The 25,771-nt window shown below is 37.4% G+C and overlaps 1 protein-coding gene across 1 annotated transcript in view; it reads left to right on the forward strand.

Moving 5' to 3' along the window:
• Positions 1–25,771, forward strand: part of LOC127984360 (mRNA-capping enzyme) — a 106,434-nt gene that overhangs the window by 16,229 nt on the left and 64,434 nt on the right. The window contains exons 8-10 of the mRNA XM_052587005.1: positions 869–970; positions 11,003–11,138; positions 13,797–13,868. Coding sequence (XP_052442965.1) covers positions 869–970; positions 11,003–11,138; positions 13,797–13,868 — 310 coding nt within the window. The remainder of the gene's footprint in view (positions 1–868; positions 971–11,002; positions 11,139–13,796; positions 13,869–25,771) is intronic.

Below are 25,771 nucleotides of genomic sequence, written 5' to 3' on the forward strand. Positions count from 1 at the left end.
TGTTTGCTGCCCTTTTACCAAATGTAATGTTTTCCTAGCAATAAGCATTAAATAAACATACTCTAAATTAAATTAAAATATTACTACAGTGTAAAAAAAAAAATGCTGATAAAACTTCCCATGCATGAGATAATATTTAATAATAATTTGGTAATATTTGGTAACAATATTTGGCAATAATTAGAATTTTTTGCCTTTGGTAATCGGAAGACAGAATGATATTTTTTTGATGAAATATTCAGTAGTTTTCGGCGCTGATAGTCTAGGGGGAAGTGCGCAGACATATAATGTTGTTGGGTTACGGGCGTCCCGAGTTCAAATCCCGTTTCAAGGAGCTTTCCCGATCCCACCCCACTTCACCTACTGTCTACTCTACACCATCCTCTCCAGATAAAGGCAAAATAACAACAAAACAAAAACAAAAACGCTTTATTTAACTAGTTGCTTATTAGCATGCATATTAATAGAACATTAGCCATTTAATTCTAAATAAACTTAACAACTGACTAACTATTAATAAGCAGCAAATTAGGAATTTATTGAGGTAAAAGTCATAGTTAACAGTGAATAAGTGTCCCCTGTTAAGTGCTTCACTGTAGTGTTACCAGTGTTTTTGGTAAAAAATAAATAAAAAGCGCATGCATGGATGAGCTGCCATTCGAAAACATGCTTTAGAAAATAGATAAGGTGAACATCTGAAGAACATGGTATCTGTGCATAATAAGTAACGGAAAAGATTTCTGTACCCTATTAATGGAAAGTGCTGAAGTCTGCCTGAAGAAACCACAGACGTGATTGACTTTCACTGATGAGACGTGATCGATTAAGACGAGCCAGCAGTGTGTCCCATAATGTGTTTATTTTTCAGATCGGGGTTTCCCGGAGCTCAGCCCGTATCGATGGACCGCAGGAACATCCGTCTGTTGGAGCAGAACGTTTATAAAGTCAGCTGGAAAGCAGACGGCACGCGGTGAGTCCTGCGCTCTAATACACTGCTGCTGTGATCCAGACCCACTGTGGCATCTCATCTCACCACACAACATTATTACAACTATCTTCATTTTTATAGCAGTATAAATCTTTCCCACTGTCCTTAAGGCTTTTCTTAGAGAAAAAATTTGTTCACGATTAGTTTTGTGGCTATTTTTGACCACCTGCTCTCTTACTCTTATAATTAAACAGGCTATTTTTGCTGTTGTACTTTTCAGTATGCAAATTAAGTGCATGAATTTGCTGATTACGGAGTAGATGATATGTAAATTTGAGAGGTCATATGTTAATGAGATCTTGGTTGTGTTGTTAAGGATAATTTAAGGTTTAAGTCGTTTTTGCAGCTTGGATTAAATAGTGCTTTCATTTTGAGGAGATGTTTTTAGTCACAATAATTACATATTCAAAGTGTTTCTCAACAAGGGTGCATTAAATTAATCAAACCTGACATTAAAGATGTTTATAATGTTACAAAGGATTCTTCTTTCAAATAAATGTTATTCTTTGGAACTTTCTATTCATCCTGGAAACAATTGATCCCAGTTTACACAAAAATATTTAGCAGGTTTCACCACTGATAATAATAATAATTATACTAATAATCAGAATTGTTTCTTGAGCATCACAAGAGCATGTTAGAATGATTTCTGAAGGCTTTGCATCACAGATATAAGTTACGTTTTAGAAATAAATTAACTTAGAAAACAGGTATTTTAAATTGTAAAAACTATTTCACTCTATGTGTTTTTGATTAAATAAATGCAGCCTTTTTGAACTTGATGACGCTTATGGTTTGGAGTGACCAGTTCTTTTTTTATTATTATTCACTTTATTATTATTATTTGAAGGTTTTTGTTTGGACCAACTAAAGAAGTGGAACGCTTCGTGTAGATGACTGCACTTTTATATGCTGTAAAACAAAAGCCTTAATGGCACATACAAACAATCTCAGTGCGCCTGTCATGCTTTTACAGTGCCTCTTTAGTAAGCCCAAACCCAGACCTGAAGGTCATAGTGAGCTTTGGCAGGTTGTGTGTGTTATTCAGACACTTTTCCAGAAGCCAGAAGTAAGACTTAGACGAGATGAACAATATCTGACCATCTAGAACTGGGCGAATTATTTAATTATTTTCTTTTTATCTTTAAATTAAAAAGATTTCAGTTAGCATTGATAACATTAATAGCAAAAATTATTCTTTTGATGATCTTCAAAGGGCCTTGAGTGAACTTTTCTTGTGCTGTTTCTATAACGTTGAAGTCTAGTGCTCATAAGGTTCTTCGGCCCACGGGAACCTTTTCATAGAACCAGAACCAATTGTGGATCTATCTAGGCCTGTCACGATAACAAATGTTGCTGGACGATAAATTGTCCAAGAAATTATCGCGATAAATGATAATATTATCGTTCTAAGACCAGTTTCAACTAATATAATGATAAATGGCATAATAACGCAGGTACACCTTTTCAAAGATCAATAATCTTTTATTTTATTTTATGGCAGTTTCAGAGCAAGAAATATCAACATGTTGACTTTGTGTGGCTTAAAATTAATTAATTTTGTATGTTATGTTTATGTGCCAGCTAGGGATGCTCGTATTCACCGTTTAACCGTTAACCGAAAGTAAACATGAAACATTTGACCGATGAAGGGGCCGTTCACATATCACGACTTTTTTGTGTTCAAGTTTGTTATTTCAGATGTGGTATGCGCGCTCATAATGGATGAGACGCGCTCGTTTTTTCCAGGGCGTCCCACCACATCTAGTTAAAAACATCTCAGCTGTTCAGAATGACGCACCAGGTCATGTGACAAGAACCGACTCAATCAGCTTCCTTCAGGGTGAAATTCCCCGTTGTTTTTGAAAAATGGGGTGCACACAAACACTTCTCTTCTTTACATCAAGGGTTTTTTCGGAGTTGTAAATCCATTACTGAAATGTCCTTGTTGTAAAGGAGATCGCAGCTGATGGATGCTTAGCAACGACAGACGCCTCAGGGGCGCAACTGCCTGAGCACTCTGGAAAGAAGGAGAAAACAACGCGTGCACGCCTGTGTGTTTGTGTGTGTGTGTGTGCACTGGGCGCGTTAACACACGCAACCACACGCCTACAGATATATTTAGCCGAGCAAGCCAAGTGAAGCGAGTATTAAATTAAAGTACAATAGTTGTGCAAGTACAATGCTGTATCACTTGAGACTAAAACATCCACAAGCAAATGCAAGGCGCTTCCCAAAGCTGGTCACTCTAGCGAGACATCGGAGAGTGTGTTTTCTACCTCGGGCTGCACAGGCTGCGCTCCAGACTAACCCCACATCATGACATGACATGCTAAATTATTTAAATAAAAATTGAAGAAAAAAAAATTTGCTGCCGAAAATATTATTGAGCTAATTTTTTTTATCACGCGATTAATTTATTTATCAACTATACGTGATGTAAGTAGACATCGATTGGCCAGGCGCATGCGAAAACGCCCTCACCCGCCATGATTAAAACTGCTGTGTAAAAATACTGTAAACATTGTGTCAACTTATTTCACAAGTATGATGAACAGTGATAGATGGACGGACGCTGAAGTGCAGCCAATTGTATCAAATGTAGCACTGCCAGTTGTCTTTGGAGATTCTTACCCCTGTTTCACACCGCGGCGCGCAAGCAGCGCATATTTTTTTCGGCGTCCATGTTAATCAATGAGTGCATTCACACCGGGACCAGGAGCAGCGCATGAGCGTCAAGCAGGAGCGTCGCGTGAACAGCAGTGCAGCGGGGTTTTGGTGTCCGGCCTATTTTTGCTGTGCTGCTCATGCTCAATTAAAGTGAAAGCACACTTCTGATGGAAAAATAAGTATGATTTTACACAAAACTTGTTCAAAATGCACAGAATAAGCATGTCAAGAGTTTTAACAACAACGACAATGTCTACTGTTTTAACAATTATGCCAGAAAAGAAAATTAAGTATAACAAATATGTATTTACCCATTTAAACTTTTTCATTAATCGTTTTGGGTGAAAGTATGGTGTATTGTTATAAAAAACAAATGTTGAGAGAATTATACCCATTGTTTGAAATGGTTATATTTTCTGCCGAACACGCTTTGCAGCCGCTGCTGTGATGCTGTGCTTATATGCTTCCAGTGTGAATACTTGCAAGAGTCTGCTGCTGCAGTGACGATATAGTTGCGCTGCTCGCGCACCGCTCACGCTTGCAGTGTGAAACAGGGGTTAGTCCTCTCCATTCTTTCAATCACTTTAGGTATACGTCGACATTCCCTGTCCATTATTGTGAAACCCGTGAGACACCAAAAACCACAGCTCCGAAAACAGCGTCCTCCATCCTCCTGTTGTTAACATTATTCTTCTTTGTTAACGTTGTTGAATGTCGCGCACAGATGACATCACTGTCGACCAGCTTATGTCTTTTACTAGTACAGACTGTCTGTGTGAATGCAACCCTTTAAATGGTACTGGGAAATAGTTTCCGGAAAATTGTCCCAGTACTTTAGTACTGTACATTTAGTTCTGGAACTGAAGCGGAGCGAAAGGCCCTATAGAGGGCCATTTAATGAAGGTCCAGGTCATTTTATGGCAGCTCTGCATGAGCTTGTCTGCTGTAATGATGTGAAGCGTTTCTCTGCGCCCCTGCTGGCTCATGTGCTCAAACGTCTGCATGAACATCATTAAACACTCGTCCATAAGACAGATCAGCTCAGAAGCACCACGGCATGTGCTCTGTCTTGGCAGAAGTGAATGAGCGGGGGTGATGTGTCATCTATAGCCGTCCAAACTCAGTTTAGAGTTGAGCAGAACAGCCACGGCTCTCCGTCACCGAGACGTTACAAAGACGTGGTGATCTCTTTAACTGGAGATCTGTGCTTTGGCCACCCGGGGCTTACAGAGAATCACTGTGTGATGTGTTTGAGCGCTCTTTAATAATGACAAAATGGCAGGGAATTAAAGAAACTTACAGCAACGACGAGGACTGATGGGTTTCTTTTTTTGGTTGTTTTTTTTGAGGGCTCTGATATCACACCAGTTTTCAATATGTGGTGAATTGTTGTACAGGGACCAGGTCTCACTGTTAATCAGGTGCTTATTAGCATGCCTATTATTATAATATTTTTCCAGTTTTATTAGTATTAATAAAGCGCATATTCTACATGAGCATATTCTACATCCCTAATCCTCCCCAATACCTTGCTTATGATAAATAAGCACCAAATTATTAGTAGTTTATTGAGGCAAAAGTCGTAGTTGATGGTATGTTAATGGCAAGATTTGGACCTTAAAACAAAGTGTGACCAAATTTAGGCCTGTCGCGATAATCGATAAATCAATTAATCGCACGATAAAAAAAATGAGCTTCATAATTTTTTTCGCCCATGATAATTTATTTTTCCAATTTTTGTTCAAAAAATTTATCTCGATGTGGTGCAGATGCGCATTTGAAAGAACGAACTTGATCATAAACGTGATATGTGAACGGACCCTTCGTCGAGCTCCTTCATCGGTCAAATGTTTCATGTTTACTCTCGGTTAACTGGCATATAAACATAATATAACATACAAAATTAATTAATTTTAAGCCACACAAAGTCAACATGTTGATATTTCTTGCTCTGAATCTGCCGTAAAATTAAATAAAAGTTTATTGATATTTGTAAAGGTGTACCTGCGTTATTATGCCATTATCATTATATTAGTTGAAACTGGTCTTAGAACGACAATATTATGGTTTATCGCAATAATTTCTTGGACAAATTATCGTCCAGCAAAATTTGTTATCGTGACAGCCCTAACCTAATTTACTAACCACAGACTGTCCCTGAAATTGTGTTTTATTTATTTAAAGGGATAGTTCACCCAAAATTGTAAAATTCTGTTGTTGTTATTTTATTTTGCTGTTGTTATTTAATTAAAAACATCTATTGCTTGCCCTCATGTTTTTCCAAACCTGTTAGACAAATAAAGATATTAGTATTAACTCTGAGATAGTTCTGTCTGTCCTCCGCTGATGCTTCAAAACATTCAGTGTAGCAGTTTAGGCCAAATTTTTCTGAAGACACTCGATCGCTTTATGATGAACATATAATGGATTCATGTAGATGTGTCACACCAAGCTTGAGAGAAAAAAAAACCTTCTGATAGTTTTCCAAATAAGTGTGAGTCATGGCAGATATGTATTATTCATGTCATTTACGTCAGACTGGCGTTCTCACAGTTTGATGTAAACCACGTAAGGTTAGAGGTTCCTGTGAAGTTAGCAGACAGACGATGAGTTCTGGGCTTGACTGGTTTTATGCTCATTGTGGGGTTATTTTGCAGCTTGGCTAATGAGTAATTAAATTTTCATCTGGAATTCTAATAATACGTTTGAATGAATTGAATAAATCATCTATATAGAATATTTAGGGCTTTTCACCTGAGAAATAGTTAAGCCTCAAGACTTTTCTGGCATCAGTTATCCTGTCAGTTAAAAGAGTTTGTTGATATCCAGCCTTAGCTAATTTGGCTGTCAGTTCCTTAAATACTCAAATTGTGTTGAACAGACTTTTTTGACTCTTTACTCCAGTTGACTTGTTTTCCGTCGTTTGACATTTCTTATAAATGCTGTTCTGTTTGCACTAGGGATGTCAAATTTCGATTATTTCCATGATCGATCGTCGTTTAAATTAACGATCAATTAATCGATTAATCGTTAACCATAATACTGCAAAATGCGTCTATTGCAGGCACGCAGTCAGCGGTATGACAGGATGTGCAAAAGCCACACACACACACAACAACGCTTTCTCACTTGAATTAAAGAGGTTTTAGTCTGAATAAAATGCTAGTAGCAGGATTATAAAATGAATAGATGCGATTATGATCATTTGATAAAATGAAGAGAGCGCGCCATACTTTTGAGGTCATTTTACTTTGTTGACAGTTTCCAATCCCGCACGGAGAACGCTGAACGCGCCTCTTTAAATGGTTTTTTGGTGCTTGTTGTTGTATTTTAAAGCACAATTGCAATGTTTTCAACTGACATTATTGTATTTAAAATAAAATTATCCGAAATGTGAAGCGCGTGTGACTGCGCTGCACATTAAGTGAACTACATCGGCGCTGCTGCACCAAAACACACAGTTGGCTAGATTTATTTGGAGGTTATTGCTCATGTCTCATTCGGCACAAATCGAAATGTTTCCATATTCGCAATGTATTTGAATGTTAAACTATTATGTATAATGTAAACTAGGCTTGCACTTAACACGCATTCGCATATAGACGGAAAAGATGATCCTCTTCATATGAGCAAAAACGTCCTTGGCATAACAGCAGAGTGGACCGGTATACTACGGTCTATTTAAACTGACCAGTGTAACCTTTTAATGTTTAGTTGACATTTTATTTTGATAATGAACAGACTGCGATGTAAGTTTGAATCGCTAGAATATACGTTTGCAGCAGGCTCCGGCACGATCGAAACAGCTGAGACATTAAAAAAAAATATATATATTTTCCGCAAAAGTGTTTACTTTCATTTGTGCACACTCACAATAAAAACAGAAGATTTGTGCTCTTGTAAAATAAAGCAAACAAGCAGAATGCGTTGTCATACTTTTTTTTTTTTGTGAACTTATGTCGCGCCCACACTTCTGTTTTAAATCCGTTAATCTTAATTAGCCTATTTAAGTCGGATATATTTCGCATAGCCTATTTAAAAAAAAAAAAAAAACATGAAAACAAATTGTTATTTTTATGTTGGGCCTATTACTTAGTAGGCTATAAATTTTCCTTAAAGCATCCCATTTTGTCCCAGGGCTTAGAACCTGTGCCCTAGTCAGGTCCATGCAGAAACTTGTGAACGATGCTCGGCGTCACCGTTTAGTGACAGCAGTGAATGCTCCAGGAATGTGTCGGTCACAGCGCCTATTAATCGCTGTTTTGAATCCAGCAATTATTTATTTAGAAATGATAAGATCTGATTATGACAAGTGTGGTATAAAAGCTTTGTTTATTAGAGGAATAATAGGTTAACTGGAAAATGTTAGCTCGCGACCATGCTTTTGGACCCCGTAGTCTTCATTTACGCGGCTTTGTTCTGGTTTGCCGGTTGGTCACGAATTTCCACAAATTCAGTATATTTAGGCATCGTTTCTTTTCCTAAATCTTCATAGTCTAACCCTCTAATTTCCCAGGTTTATTTTATTATCTTTCGCTTTTAATAACTGTTTTCGCATCTCTTACTGTGGTAAACATGGGAAGGGAAATTAAAGATTTCATGAATTAAGAATTCGTTCGATTTATTAATGTGTTCCCTTATTTCACTTAAATCATGGGTTATTTAGGGAACAAAATTAATGAAACATGGACAATTGCCACATTAATAATTCGTAGGAATGAATTAAGAAGTTGTAGGAATGAATAGACCTGTCCTGTCACTGTGTCCCGCAGCCCTGCAAAGCGCACGATATAAAACAGTTATCTGATGAAATGATTAGTAACTACATTTCTATTGCATTTAATGTTGAATAACTTTTATGTTGTTTCTATTTTAATTTACTTTAAAGTTTAAATCACATTAAAAGCTTAATTTGTACATTGTGAATGAATGATGATGCTTTTATATATCGTCACTGCATTCACAGCCGCTCGCACGTGTTGAGTGCGCATGAGCCGCACGCAGCCCAACACTGAATCGGTTAACCGACCATCGATAGCCTTAATCGATTGCATCTCTTATCGACAATTAATCGATCATCGATTAATCGTTGACATCCCTAGTTTGCACCAAGCACAGTGACATGAGCTCGCTGTTCAGTTTCTGATTGTTTGTGTGTAGTTAAGCGTGAAGTCGTAACATTTTAACGCTGCTTCGTTTCAGACGGTACAAGGTTGGCACTGCAAAGGGAGGTTAACGCTGCAAAAGTCCTCCAGAACAGCGTTTCATAACCCTGCTTTTAGATTACATGTGTGAAATAAGTTCATTTTAAAATCATTATCAACATTATTGCGTGGCTCTCTGAAATTCATGTCATGCCATTTCTCTGGCTCTCTGGTGCTATTGATAGTATTAGAGAAAAAAATGAAAGGACGTCATCGTAATGTCTTCTGGCCCAGGTATATTTTATAAATCTGTTTCATTACTAATATATATTTTGTGACCCTGTAATAATTAATGTAGTGAAAGCTGTGTAATAACGTGATATGACTGGTGTGATGTCTTGTTTGAAGTTGGTCACTTGTCTTGAATCAAAGCTGTTTCCTTTGCAAAAGAGCTTTGCGTTTAGTGAGCTAGGAAACTAAATAAACTCAAATCAATATTTTGTATCCAGTTATTCACTTAAGTGCCAAGTAGCTGTTTATTAAGCAGGATAATGTTGATTTACTTGTTACTTTGCTTCACTGTGGGGTCTTGATCAACCTCTAGGGGTTTATTTTGCAATTAAAAACTGGCCTGATGTTCATTATCCCTCACTTCTACAAAACCAGTCTGAAGTCTCTGGAGTATAATTGATGCAATAGCCAAAAGTACTGTACATTGTAGATTTTCTTTTATGCCAAAAATCATTATATTATATAGTAAAGATCATGTTCCATGAAGATATTTTGTAAATGTCCTACAGTAAATAAATTAAAACTGTATTTTTGATTAGTAATATGCTTTGCTAAGAACTTAATTTGGACAACTTTAAAGGTGAATTTCTCAATATGTGCTCCCTCAGAATCCAGATTTTCAAATAGTTGTATCTCGGCCAAATATTGTCCTCCTAACAAAACCATACATCAGTGGAAACCATGTGCAAATTATTCCTTTTTGGCATTGCTTGAAAAACCACCTCATGCGAGCGTAAAAATTGTTTTTGCGACATATGGCCATTTTTGTGAAAGTGACGCATTTCCGCAAGGCATATTTTTTAATTTGCAATTTCAATTTACACCATTTGAAGGCTAATGGAAAAGCAACTACTGAAAATCTTTCCCTCGGCTGTAGCTCTCAAATCATATTCCCGGATATTTGTATTTGGCGCGTTGTTGTGTCTAATAGACATTTTTTAATATTTTATTATTAAATAAATGTTAAATATTTCTGAATCTCCGAAAGCAGAGATTTTAGAGGTCTGTAGTTTCGGAACAATATGTGACTGGGATATACCACTATATTGCATTAAATATTGAAGACACCTTTATATACATCTAAAAGGCCAGTAGTGCATAATGACGTGGAAGGACACACCTTCCACAAGTGCATGCATCCATAATAAAACGTGTCTCATATGGCTCCTGGGGTGAATTAAGTACATTTTCCAAATTCCGTGATTTCAATAGGAATCCATGCACTGAGGGCTTTAGCTTGAGGTTGAATGATTTTGTGTTTCAACATGCAAATTTGATGCATTAACAGATATCTGCTGGTTTGAATATGACTTCTGTGATAGCTGTGAGCTCTGAGCAGAAGAGTATTCTTCAAAAAACATTAAAAATGTTACTGGCAGTTCTTACGAGGTGTTTTAAAATGGTTTTCATATCTATATCTGAATTATATCGTAATAAAACCGAAATTAAGAAATATATCGTGATCTAGATTTTGCCCATATCGCCCAGCCCTAGGTCAAGCCTCCATTTGAGCCTATGGAAACTTTGGAAGTAAGGGTTTCGTGGTACTGCAGCTTCATCCAAGCGCTGGTGATGTTCACGCTCTATCGGTACATCCGTCATGCATTCAGTTTGCTCTGGATGGATTTAAACTTATTTTACATCCTGATGCAGCTTATATTCCTCTCTCTGTCAGCCGCCAGCTCTCTCAGATCCCTCTTTTGCTTGGAGTCCTGTTTGTAGAGTAACTTGCGAAATTTTGGGAACCTTTTGAACTGGAGGAAGATTTTTCTTATTTTGTTTTGGTGGTCTTTGTTAGGATCCTCAAGGGATCAAGCCAAAAGCAGGAACACACAGGCCTATATGTTTATATTTGGGGTAGGGGTAAATTAAACTCAGTCATCTCAATGCGTCTCTTGTGTTTTTACAGGTACATGATGTTGATAGATGGAAAAGACGATGTCTATATGATTGACAGAGACAATTCAGTCTTTCACATTGCCAGCCTGGAGTTTCCTTTCCGGAAGGATCTTCGCGTCCACCTTTCCAACACTCTTCTGGATGGGGTGAGTTATTGCACGGATTGAAAGTCTGTTAATCCGGTTTGAGAGAGAATGGATGCGCTCTAGTCCTACATTTAATGGATGCTCACAGGTTTGGTCAATAATAAGGCGGTTTTGTGAGCTAATGTATCTTTCTTACTTGTTAAAGAGGATCTTGCTCACAACATCATGGGTTGAAATGCACAATCAGAAAGGCTGGGGTCCTCAATTAAAGGTCCAGGTTTTACTTTAATTTGAGTTGTGCTGTTACACTACATTTAAAAAATGGTTGTGATTGTGATTGAAATGATGCCATGAAGGAATCACTATTGCAGTTAACAGTAGAAATGTTATCATCCAATTTCATTAATGAGTGCCTATAAGTGGGTTAAACAGTAGTTTTAATGTATATTGCCATTTAAAAGTTTGGGGTCTGTAAGAACTTCTCCTTTTTTTTATTATTATTTTCCTCAGGATACAGAAAAAAAAGGGAATTTCATTCAAAATTATACAGAACCTAAACATTTAAATGGTAGTGTATAATATAAAAACTTTATAAATGACTACATAGAAATAGTTTTTGTTTACAAAGGACTGATCACATGTTACAGTAGATGTAGTTAGGTCTGTGTGTATATTTGGACCTAGGCACAATTTATATTATTTTAGCTGCTGACCAAAACATTTTCAAGTTAAAGTTATATAATGAATACAAGCTTAAAGTGCGCTCTCTGAGCTTTAATTTTGTAGTATTTAACATCAAAATTGGGGGAAATGTTAAAGAATTACAGCTCTTTAATATGTGCTTCCCCATTTTTCAAGGGACCTTAAGTAAATGCACAGCTGATTCAAAAGCCACTTCATGGACAGATGTGGGCTATTCCTTCATTATTTCTACATCAATTAAGCAGGTTAAAGGTCTGGAGCTGATTCTAAGTGTGCCATTGGCATTTTGAAGCTGTTGCTGTGAACCACATCATGCAGTCAAAGTATCTCTTCATACAAGTGAAACAGACAACTGTTAGTCTTCAAAAACTAAACAAATCCATCAGAGAAATGGCCAAATCAACAGTTTGGTACATTATGAGAGGAAAAGAGCGTACTGGTGAGCGCACATCAACAAGCAAAAAGTGGAATAAAAGTTGAAAGAGCAGATATAATATGATGAGCATGTGGTGAGGTTGACGGATCAGCTGTGTCGTGTCCCTTTGACCTCTGACCTCAGTAATGATCCGCTGTCAGGATAAATCTGTCCTCTAACGTACCGCCGAGATCAGACCCTAATCCATCCTTTTAATCATTTATGCACATATTTATTTATTATAAATAGAATAGATCTCAGAGGCCTGCTCTGTCTGACACTTTTAATTGTGCAGTTATGTCCTTTTTTAATGATTTAAACCTCCACAGCCTCGAGTTTGACGTTAATCCCTCACTGAGATTTCAATCGGAGTGAAAACAGAAGGATTCAAGTTCATCCGTAATGAATTCAAAGTTAATTAAAATGAGGAGTTTAATGTGAACCGAATTATTTTAATTATTAGATAAATCTGTGTTTAAGATCAATCTTTATTGGTGCAGGACACCCTGAGAGTAGTTTGGTAGTGTATGAGACGCTGGGGTATATTTGTAGCAAAAGCCAAAAATACATTGTATGGGTCAAAATTATCGATTTTTCTTTATGCCAAAAATCATTAGATTATTAGGTAAATATCATATTCCATGTAGACATTTTGTAAATTTCCTACCATAAATATATCAAAACGTAATTTTTGATTAGTAATATTCATAGCGAAGATCTTAATTTGGACAACTTTAAAGATGATTTCCTCAATATTTAGATTTCTTTGCACCCTCAGATTCCAGATATTCAAGAAGTTGTATCTCGTGCCAAATATAGTCCTATCCTAACAAGCCACACATCAATGAAAGCTTGTTTATTCAGCTTCCAAAGGATGTAGAAATCTCAATTTTATAAATTGACACTTGAGACTGGTTTTATGGTCCGAGGGCACACAGGAGCCAAACCCCTCTAATAACCCTGATTTTGTTGAACTGATCTGAATAGAAATTATATTTCTTGGATGTATCATTGGTGCTAACAGTGATTTCAAAACAGCAGGTGAATTATGTGTTCACCTTGAGAACAAGACGAATCTTTGAAAAACAAATTAACGTTGGTAAAATGGATACCACTGATGGATGCCCAAACACCCCTTTAGCTGCTCTGCTGTGTGACCGAACAGAAACAAGGTTATCCCTTTCATTATTAAACACAAGAGCAATCCATGTTCTCACTGGATTTATAAAGGGTTTTTTCATAAAAATCTGCTTTTGACCAGCGTGTAGCTCACAGATCAGCATTATCTGAGTACAGCTCACAGATCAATGTTGATTTTTTTTTGATTATTTCAATTACTCTTGGCATCTTTCTGTTTAACATTTTTCTAAATCCTAAATCTTTTAATATACACGTTTAAATGAAAAAAAAAATACTGATTTAATTGGACTCCATGTATTAAATGAACACTACTATTCTTTAATTTGTGTCTGTGCTTGAGCTTTTATGTTAAATATCTTGTTTAGTTTTTTTTATTGCATTGTTCCATCATGTTGGTGTTCATAGACTTGATTAATGGGCAATATATCTGCATTTCTTATCGTCGTCATCTTGTGTTTCAGGAGATGATTATCGACAAAGTGAATGGGCAGCCCGTCCCGCGGTACCTCATCTATGACATCATTAAATTTAACGTGAGTGCCTTTCAGTAACAGTTACACAAACACACTCCTGTTTGAGAAATGCTTTTGGCGTAAGCACATGCTAAATGACCATGAGGTGTTTCAGCCAACATTTCAAATCATGCCATCTTTTATTACCCAGCATACCTCTCCAGATCTCTACAAAACATCTTTTGTGAATCACAAAGGGAAAGGTTTACTGTCAGATACTGTCGGCTCCAGAAAGAACAAAAAAGAACCATAAAAATATAATAAAAGTTACTGCCTCTCCGACTCATCTTCCCCTTCATTGCAGCTCTCAGATTTAATTCACATTCCTCTGAATATGTGGAATATAGCACATAAATCAGGTGCATCTTTTGTCCTTTTTAAAGTTTGTCTATATAAATCACTATCTGTTCTTTGTTTTGTGCACAGAAGAAATAAGTCATATAGATCCCATTTTGCCTCCATAATTCTACATATTTTCTTGTGCAGTGAGATATTTCAACCAAGCGCTCGGTAGCATCATCCAAAATAGAAATCAGTTGAAGTAAATTCATTTTGTATCACACTTTTTTACGGTACATTAGAAAAGATTTATATTAAGTTGGATTTTGAATCATTCACAGTAAGCAATGTGTATTAGGACAACATAAGGTCTGCATTGATTTCACGTTGACTGGGTGCTAATAAATTATGTTTTTGAGTCATAATTCACATCCATCTTAGTTTTGGGGGGAAAGAGTAAATCTTTGAGTTTTCTTGCATCATTTTCTGCTTCTTGAAGTGCAGAATCCATCAAATAAATCCAGGCAATCACATGGTACACAGTCTGCGTTTGAGACGGGATGCTTGGATTTGTCTTGCTTGGTTACCAAACTGAAAGGAACATTTTTCCAGAATGCAGCTCTGATCCGTCATTTTTAAAATTGATGCCTTAGGCAAGCAGTGAATAAATATAGATGGCACATTAATTGAGCCTGTCCGATGATGTGTCGAAAAACTGATGTTGAGTTCTAGCACTTTTGCATGTGTCATCAGCGGTAGTTATTACATTTTTATTTAAAATCTGAGTATATTAGAGACTAATGCAGATATGTTTGCAGATCCTTGAGTTTGCGGTGTTTAGCTGCTCTCAGCTTTGGTAATGCGGCCTGTCCTTGTTCTGAGAGTGTTGTGAATCGATTTGTGAACTAGAAGTGACCCATGTCCCTCCACACGCTCTTATTTCTCATGTGCAACAGATTTTATGTATATACATATAAATATAGGTTCGGTATGGTTTCGTTACAGCATTTTTTGTTGTAATATGATGTCATAACTTTTTTCATAAACTATTTTAAACGTACACTAAATAATTAAGATATCACTAACAGGTAACGTTAAATATAATGAAATATATGCTCTTCTCTAGGCTTTATTTCTCTAACAAATAACGAGCTGATGACTAGCCTGAGGTAAATGAAATGCTATGTGACCTTTTATTTACAAGTGGTTTTAAAGACGTCTTTGAAACACTAATTGAGCGATTACATGAAGCTTGAGATGTCCGTTCATGCTTACTTCGTGTAAAACTAGTGATAAAGAGGAAGGGATGATCGTGGCATTTATTGTCTGAATTAAATGAAAAAAATTGAACGAAATGTTCAGTACACATACGTACCAAACCAAAACATTTTCAGTAAAAATACATGTACAGTTGCACCCCTAATATATATATGTATATGTGTATGTATATGGGGCAGCTGTAGCCTGTGAATCTTACTGATACATTTCTTAGGATTATTTGAAACAAAGTTCAAAGGAACAGCAGTTTTTGAAATCTTTAGTAATACTATAAATGTCTTTACTGTCACTGATCAATATAGCTTTTGAAGAGAACAGTTCCTGTATTGTGAAGAGCTTGCTTTCTTGGACCTGTATGGCATATGGTATGAAACAAAGGATTGTCTCTTTCCTCTTTCCTTGGCCAAGACGTCCTGTAGGTGCCATGAAGCCCCCTGCTGTGTTTTTGGCCTGTTGAAGGTCTGTCCTGTTGGGCTTGGCAGACACTGCCTCACCACTGCTTCCTCATGAATCAGTGTTTCTAAAATGATAGTAGCACCTCGCTTTGCTTATTCTTTAGCCTTATTGCATTTGATATCATGTTTGTTTTCATACATCTTCTCTATAGTCTTCTGTACCAGGTTACTTTGACAGAACTGGCAGATCTGACTGTCTCAATGACTCTTTTCTGAAACTTAGTGAGCTGCTTCCCTAGACGGCATTTTAAGGCTTCGGGATCATGTGACACAAAGTTAAGCTGCCTTCTGAGTAGGGGTGTTTTCTCCCAGGAGGCAGCGGTGCATGAGGAAAATTTAAATGAGAAAATAATTGACACTATGAAAAACAAATATAAAAAATAAGAAATCAAATAGTGTGTAAAGTAGTCATTTTTCAACAGCAGTCTGCATTCTCATTGACGTCCTGCAACTGAAATGACTTAATGACACTTACACTCAGCTGTGATTGGCTCTCAGTGGAGTAATGGCTGCCATGATCTTGTTTGCTAATGGTCCGTAAATCATCCTGAATGGGTCAAACTGAACACATCTTTGGAAATGAATAGAAAACTTAAAACACTCGGAAATTACTGCTTTCAGTCACCACTGAATCGAAATATTAATTGAAAAGGATGCAAAAGCAGTGGAATACTAAACGTCTCAAGACTCATTAAAACACTTTTATATTTTTGAAGGATAAGACTATTACTGTTTAAAATACTCTTTTTATTATCCAGTCTTTCCCTGTGATGGCGAATCATCATTTGTAGCAGCCGTTACTCTAGTCTCTTAAGAAAACAGTGTATCATCTCACCCTTAAGGAATCATTAAAATATGGTAATTTGGTACTGTGGTGCTTAAAATTAGCACAGTTGAGGATGACTGTGCATCACAAGAGGATCTTTTTGAAATAGTCATTTGTTATCAGTCTCTGATTTTAATCAGTTTCATGCCGCCTACTCAGACAGTTTCATAGTGAATCTATACTTGAACATTTGAATAAATAGGAAATATTGGAATAGAGAAAATAACAAACCAACAAAAAACAAAAGTAACATTTTACAGCTTTTGAAAACAATTTGTTAATCTTAGTGCAAGTAATAATGTGTGCTCTTGCTAATGAATTTGATGTATTTGGTACAAACAATTATTGTTGCACTGGGTCACTGTTGGAGATGAATTAAGCTACTAAAATATCTCTGATTGCTGCTGCTGATGTCACTAAAACACAGTGTTCCCAATCTTTAACATAGCTTCCCACTGTTGAGATCAAACTTCAGATTATAGAAAAAAAAATGCACACGTTGGTCACACAGACTGACTCTATAATTTGATATATTTGTTAAACCTTGGTGTTACCCATGGGAGCACATACATTACATATTCTAGACTGTCTAATACAGCTTTAAAAAAAGCTGACAACTGTCCTTGCTAGCATCAGTAATGATAGCTTTGATTGATTTCGAATGAAAGCAGTCAGTTGTGCGCATGTGTGATACAAATAATATAATTTAATATATTATAAATATTTCTATTTTGACTGCTTTAGCAGTGTTCTAATTCTCAAGACCAGATACAGCCCTTTTCTGGTCTCTGTCTTGACTTGGACTAGACCTTCTTCTGGTCTTGGTTTTGAGTCTTAACTCAACCCTCTTCTGGTCTCTGTCTTGACTCAGACATGACCTTCTTCTAGTCTCAAACTTGACTCTGATTTTAACCTTTTCTGGTCTCTGTCTTGACTTGGACTAGACCTTCTTCTGGTCTTGGTTTTGAGTCTAACTCAACCCTCTTCTGGTCTCTGTCTTGACTCAGACATGACCTTCTTCTAGTCTCAAACTTGACTCTGATTTTAACCTTTTCTGGTCTCTGTCTTGACTTAGTCTTGACACTCTTCTGGTCTTGGTCTCGATTAGGACTCAACCTTCTGTTGTTCTCGGTCTTGACTCAGAATAACCTCTCTTCTGGTCTCTTTCTTGACTCAGACTTCACCCTTTTCTGGTCTTGATCTTGATCTTGACTAGAACCAGACTCTCTTCTGGTTTTTGTCTTGTCTCATACCTCACCCTCTTCTGGTCTCAATCCCTTTTCTGGTCTCAGTTTTGTCCCAGACTTGACCTTCTTCTGGGATCTTTCATGACTCAGTCTTAACCCTCTTCTGTTCTTAGTCTAGGTTTCAATTAGGACTCGACCTTCCACTGTTCCTGGTCTTGACTTGGGCTCCTCCCTCTTCTGCATAAAAATAGCCACTTTATTTTTTACTAAGAACTAAAAACTAGTTTGACCAACTACCAGATAAACAAGGGGTATTTAGTCTTACTTTTCAGATTTAAATTAGGCCAATCTAACATTCTGACCAGTCTTGAACATTTAGATAACTAAATTTTTTAAGACAAGTCTAAGCAGTTTATGTAACCAGCCACTGATCTTAATCTTGACTTGAGCTTGACCCTCGTCTGGTCTCTGTCTTTACTTGAACGCACCTTATTCTGGTCTTGGTTTTGACTCTGTCTTAACCCTCTTTTACACTCTGCTTTGACTCAAACTCGGCCAACTTCTAGTATTTTGTAGCTTATTCAGGCTTATTCTGTCCGGATAGACGGGAAGTCAAAATTGACATGTAAGTGAAGTGACATATAGGCAAGTGTGGTGACCCATACTCAGAATTTGTGCTCTGCATTTAACCCATCCAAAGTGACCACACACACAGCGGTGAACACACACACACACACACACACACACACACACACACACACACACACACACCATGAACTAACACCCGGAGCAGTGGGCATCCATTTATGCTGTGGCACCCGGAGAGCAGTTGGGGGTATTGCCGGCCCAAGACTCGAACCGCCAACCTTAGGGTTAGGAGTCAAACTCTCTAACCACTAGGCCACGACTTCCCCCTCACTTTACTGTAACGTTGGCATGCCACAGTCATATCGGCCTGCAGCCCAATGCTGGTTGCCCACTGAAGCTAAGCAGGGTTGAGCCTGGTCAGTACCTGGATGGGAGTTCCTGGTACAAATGTTCTGGGTAATTTCGGTGGAAACTCGTCTTAGGTTTCTGCTGGAAGAGATATTAGTAAGGCCAGCAGGGGGTGCTCACCCTGTGGTCTGTGTGGGTCCTTACGACCAATTGTAGTGATGGGGACACTATACAGAAAAAATCATGATGTTAAACTGAAGTCCTTACTCTCTGTGGTCATTTAAAAAAAATCCCATGGCACGTCTTGAAAGGAGTAGGGGTGTAACCCTGGTGTCCTGGCCAAATTACCCCACTGTCCTTTTGTCAGTTATGGCCTCCTAATTATCCCCAACCTCTCGATTGGCCCTATGACTCTTTCTCCTCTCCACCTGTACCTGGTGTGTGGTGAGTGCACTGGCGCCGTTGTCCTGTGGCTGCCGGCGCGTCATCCAGGTGGATGCTACACACTGGTGGTGGATGAGTGAGACCCCCACACATGATTGTAAAGCACTTTGGGTGTACAACAATACACAATAAAGCGCTATATAAATGCATCATTCATTCATTCATATCTCAACCAACCACAGTTTGATTTTTGACTTTTAAGGATGGATTAATCTGATATTATGCAATAACTGACTGATGTGTACCAATTACTTAAAATATAATAAACTGATGATTTTACAGACATTTTTAGAATGTGAATTTGAAATATAATATCTACTGAGCACCTCAGCACCCCTTGATATTTTGGGCTGTATTAGAGTCTTCCAACACGTCCACCTCCTTAAATTGAGAATTTTACCCGCATGGATTTTATTGGACAGCTAGCAAGGCAGATATATAGCTCAGCTTTGGCCGTGATTTGCCATCTGGCATCTAATCTTGTAAAGCTCAGGGATGCTTTCCATTCTGGTGTTCAAACACGACATCTTTGCCTGCAAACACCCCTCATCCTACTGTATGTTAAGTCACAGGCTTTAGAAGAAGAAACTGAGGAAAAGCTGATTTGGGAGGCACCGATGTCTGAAAATAGTAGTGGGGTCTCTGGGGGAAGTGCGCTCAATGCGTCAGTGGTCCGCACGCGCAAAATACGCCAAGGCTTCTGGGGCCCAAGCACTCTGCTTTACCGTGGAGGCCTTGGTGTTCTGCTTCATTTGGCAGTCTTGGGCCATGCGACATGAGGCTTTGGAGGCTCCCAGCAGAACCGAATGAAAAGCACTTATTTTAAACTACTCAAGCACTTTGTGTTGTCTTTGAGATGAAGGCTCAAGATTTCCTACCGGTTCTTACATTCTCCTTCTATAGTGATGATTTGTGGACTCTTGGATGTAGAAGAAATGAAAATTGGTAGTCCTGTCTTTTATTTTTCGTTTAACTCTACAGGATGGATCGTTCCTGCTGTTAGCATTGTTTTCACGCACTGTTGGAGTTGTTTTAGCTCCTGGTTCATTAAAGGAAATATGCAAATGAAGCAACAGTGCAAACACGCCCAAGAAATTAGTGCTGAACGTAAATTGCACAACACAATTCCCCGTCTTACTGATGGATTCTGAGTACTAGGTCGTGGAGGATGCTGCATACTAACTTTCCAGACAGACTGATGTTTCTGAGAGGCTTTCAGTTCAGCTTTACCTGGGAATCTATTGAAGAAGGTCAGTGAGATCATGTGTGGATAAGTCAGATGTCAGTATATTAGATGTTCTCTGCAGTCATGACGGATGGCTTTGCTTGGTTTTACAGCACTATCATCAGATAATGTGACGTCTGAAACCTGCTTTTACTGCTGCCTACTGCTGTTTACAACCAATTAAAAAAGAAACAGCACTTTCAGTTTATTGATTATTTAACTTTGATGCTCATTTAAATGTTCTTTTACGCTTCATGTATTACTATAACTATTACTCAAGATTTAATGACTAGAACAAACCACTAACCATACATATTAGACAGGGAAGCTCACCCTGGGTTGTTCATTAAAAAATAGAAACACTAGGATTTGACAATCAGTGTGGAGTAGGAAGAGGTTGAAGTTTTAATACATAAAACACTTCAGTATATGACGTTCAGTGGAATTAAGTCATTCTAAACAATGGCAAATCTCTGAACATATTATACAGGATTTGACTGTTGGGCTTGGGTTTTACACTTGAAAACACATCACAGAAAAAAAAACATCAAGATGTGTAATTTTTCTTGTTAATTTGTTTGCAGATTTTAAATTTAGTTTATATGTGTGTATATATATGACAAGACTTTGTGTCAAAATTTCATGTCATGTTCATTAATCTTAGAGAGCATTACTCCAACTGCCACAATTCATGAAATAGTTTTAGCCATATAAAATATAATTGAATTCTAACAAAACACTTTCAAAATTAAGATCTTATAGCCTCCAAACCTTTTAATGGTAATGTCAAAGACGTTTTATTCTTTTACCAACAACAACAACAAAAAAATCTCTTACCTTTGCATTGTGCTGCTTTATTTCTTGCCACAGTCTCCGCTGTAGAACTGGCTCAGTGGACTTGAATCACTCTTTCATCCGTGCATTTGTGGAGAGAATTGTGCTATTACTTTTCACCTGCCTGATTGGTACATGGGCAGAAATACCCTAGATTTCAGACACTGGAGAACTGGACCACATCCAGAGACCTGAACACCACTGAGCCAAAAAGTATCCACCTAGCAACCACTCAGAACAGCACCTTAGTAACCACACAGCAATGCTTTTGTCATGGACAAGCACCAATTTCTATAAAAAAAAATAAATACAAAAAGTCATAATTGGCTGTTAATTTTCCCTGTATGGGAATAAAATGTTTTCTCTTGTCTGTTCTGTGTTGGATTAACCAAATGTTCAATATGGCGCTCCAGAGCTCTGGCCAGACGCCGAACAGACCAAATCACAGTGAGTCAGAGCCTCTGTCATTCTCTGAAACCTGGCAGAGCCGCAGTAACATGGCCATTTCAATCCCAACTGCTTTGAATTTAACAAAGATGTTTGTTCAGAAACTAATTTAGCATACTGAAGAGCATATAAAACAGAATATCATGTGATAATAACATAAAAATACAGAATATCATGTGGATGTAAAGGCTTTCAGGAGAGTTCTAGTCTTCAATCTGATGGGTTGAAGACATCCTTTGATTTCTCCAAACTCTGCTCACTTCAAACCAGGATATGTCCTTGTATGACTCATGTCTGAATGATTTTGGTCTCATAAAGCTCAAGGTTTTTTTTTGTCTTCTGTCTTCTGTTAGAGGTGTTGATTCACTTATGGAGTTGCTGTTGTTGTTTTCTTTTTCTTTTTTCTTTTTTGGTAGAAGCTTTATTTTTGACATTTCGCAGATCTCTGTGCTTAAATTCTGCCCACAGTGTGCCACATCTGGCATACAATAATGCTCAGTGTTAGGAAAAGTTACTTTTAAAAATAATGCGTTACAATATTGCATTACTCCCTAAAAACTTTTTATGGAAAATAATGGAGTATATTATTTTTGCATTAGTTGTGCTCATTTGGGCTGGGCCTAGGTTAATATAAAAATGCATGTAAGATGAGTGCATGTTCACATTTAGTCTAGTACTACAGCAAGAGTGCCTCTGCATTTACTCTCAATATGGGGACAGGAGAGCTGTTAGCAAATACATGGCAAAATAACAAAGAAACTTTTAAGTTAATTAAAAATAATTTGTTACTAAATAAGTTACTTGAAAAAAGTAATCTAATTACATAACGTCCATTACTTGCATAACTACTGCTGTAAACATATTGCATTTTATTTGTACAATAAACAAATTAATGGCAACATGAAAATGTGGAGATAAGGTTAGAAAGCATGAAGCTCACGTTGTCCGAATGTCAGTCTGAAAGAAAGATGCAGCCCACAGCAGCGTGTTACGGCAGATAAAAATAAACTGTAAATGAATGAGTGATCGTTACAAAAGTGTGCATCAAAATCAAAGTCTGAACGCAGAGGCCAAAACATGTGTGAGGCATTAGAACAGACCTCGCTGGATCTCCGTTACACATATTTTTTCTTATTTTGGTTTTAATAGCGTCTTTTCCTTTTAATGGCGATTGACAAATCTACTGGAAAGTGAATACTGCTACCTACTGCATGTGACGGGCATGATAGCTGACGTTAAATAAAGAGAGCCCTAGAAATGTATTTGTGTTGTGACAGCTGAACCAGGGATTGGATAATACATAATTCATGTAGTTTATAATCAAAGAAAATAGCCCAGTCAGCACAAATTAGATTGCTTCATCCCTTACAACATGCAGATGACATACACCTATTTCTATTCGTCATTTGAAATATTTGTATAATCATTTGAATAGCTGTTGCAGTCACTTTCCTTATCTGTGTAAAATAAATTTTTTATTTTTTTATTTTGCAAATACCACGTTAATTCATTATTAAAAATTGCATTTGCGTTCAACAATATTAGTAACATTGTCACTGGAAACAGCATTGCAGGCTGTCTTTAATGCCGACTCTTTCTGCTTATCTAATATGATTCACCTTTGAATTCCCTTTTCACGTAATGTTTCCATAATTCTGTCAGGCGCTGGATTTATAGAAGCTTTCATTGCTTTTTGATATGGAATGTGTAAGTCTGGAGAGTCTCTTAAATATAGATGAGCGTTTTATTCCTCAATTTGCGCTTGAAAGTTGCCCGCAGAGAGGGAGGCTGCTGGTGTGTCTGCTCGTGCGATAGGAAACTAGGAAATTGGAAAACTGCAAATAAGATGGAAAATTTATAGAGGTTGGTTTTGGAAGATGTCTGCTTTTAAAATGTATCTCTTTCTCAGGAATCTCTCCTTCTACTCTCATCTCTGCCTCAATAATCCACCTTTGAAAACATCTTTTTAAACATTACTTACATGTTTTAGCCCTTGTACATTAAACTCGAAATTTTAAGTGTAAATGGTTTATTGAATATCATAGATGTTTAAATCTAATTTTCACAGGACTGAGTCCAATCTTTTCCATAGGAGTCCACACAGTTGTGAATTTAGTGTGAGGGCGAAAGATTCCCCCACACAGATTTCACCACGAGTTTGGCTTGGTTTTGATCTTCAAGTGAGCATTCACTGGTGGTGATGAAATAAACTAGCTCCTAGACACCCTTGTCACTTTTAATGTTAGTACACTGTAGCGTCATAAAACATGCATGCACATAAACACACCAATAACAGGACTTCATTTATTTATTTGTAGAAATACAGACAAACCAGACACTCGTTCCAATGCAGAAGTGACCCGAGAGGAGCTTCCTAAAGCGAAACGAGTGTTGTCATGGTGTAATACATGAGTCTTCTGTCTACATGAGGATGAATGGTTTTAGGAACAGGCCCCTTCGGACCGTTTTGTCCACGGAGAGCTGCAGTGGATTGCGTTTAACTCGTCTGGAGATGTCTTCTATAGATTGCTTCAAATCCATTTTGTTAGGCGAGTCACAGCCTTTTGTGAGGTGTTAAGTGAGGAGGTGAAGCTTTGATTCGGTCGTAGTGACGTGGATCGGCGGTCCCATCGGAGCGCTGCCATCCAGCGGGATGTGGAGATGTTACCATGGAGACGGCGCTGCGGTCGTGATGGAGAGAGAGTGAGGTGGATTATTTCCAGAGCTCCTGGCAGCCGCTCTGATGCACATATACACACCGCGTCTGTTCCCTCATCACCCCTAACGGGAACAAATCAAGATTAAACACAATTTGATCTGATCTGATCTTTTCAAATAGGAGGTTTTTGTGCAGTGTAGACATACTCTAGTGTTTAAACAACCCAGTCCACCCAGAGACCTGCTCACGAGAGACAGCTTGACATTTGAGTTTGATGGAGAGAAATACGGGAAATCAGTTATGAGTGTCTGGGAAGAGTCGGGTCAAGTGGGAATACAGCAAATTGTATTCCAAATTGTGAAATTGTCATTGGTCAAAAGATGTCCATTCCAGAGTCTGTTGATCCAGAAGTTCTCATCTAATTCACCTTTTCCACATGTTTTTCATTGATGTGCATCCTGAATGAAATCAGTGAAGTTGCAGCATAAACTCAGATTAAGTTTCTTAAGGCGTCGTCTTAGAAGCGGGATCATTGTAAAATGTCTGTCCATCCTGATTGGTGAAAAATGCTCTGCAAAATGACAGTCTCAGCCAGTCATTTTGAAAATATTTCATGTTTAATACACAGTTTTGCACAGTGTAATTCTGGGGCTAATCATAATAGGCATGTCCACTATTTTCATTACAACTTGAAGGCAGTTCAGCACACTAAATGAAGTACTCGGTTACATTCGTTTGCACACTTTTTACATTTTGAAATAACATTACAGAGCTAAAATGACTGAGAGAATACTAATAGAATAAAATAAAATAAAAACAAAAAACCAGACACATAAGTACATTTAAGAATGCTTGAGGGTAGAGGTCGACAGATATGGGTTTTTCTCTGTTTGATGCCGATACTTAGAAATCAGGGCAGCCGATGGCCAATATGATGCCATATTTTCTTTTTCTTATTTTTCAACATGATGAAGGCTGAAAAAAAAACCCATCTCATTCTGAAATGTATCATCTCAACCACATTTACACATCAGGTCTTGCTCAGCATGAAGTGACATGATGAATACCACTGTAAACTCCACACAGAGCTTTGCCAGTTATCATGAAGATCATTCACATGTGCACATCTTAAAGATGAAGTATTAGTATTTCTATTTTGTTTGAGCAAAACAGTACAACAAAACACCTTTAAAGAAAAATTGTCAAATATATTAATGAGTGCTGTCAAACGATTAATCGTGATTAATCAGATTAATCAGATTTTTTTAATAAATATATTGAATATATAAATGTAAAAATTTTCTTAAATATATACATGCATGTGTGTATTTATATATACATAATAAATATACAC

The sequence above is a fragment of the Carassius gibelio genome, chromosome B20 (genome assembly GCF_023724105.1).
Source record: "Carassius gibelio isolate Cgi1373 ecotype wild population from Czech Republic chromosome B20, carGib1.2-hapl.c, whole genome shotgun sequence".
Classification (NCBI taxonomy): Eukaryota; Metazoa; Chordata; class Actinopteri; order Cypriniformes; family Cyprinidae; genus Carassius; species Carassius gibelio.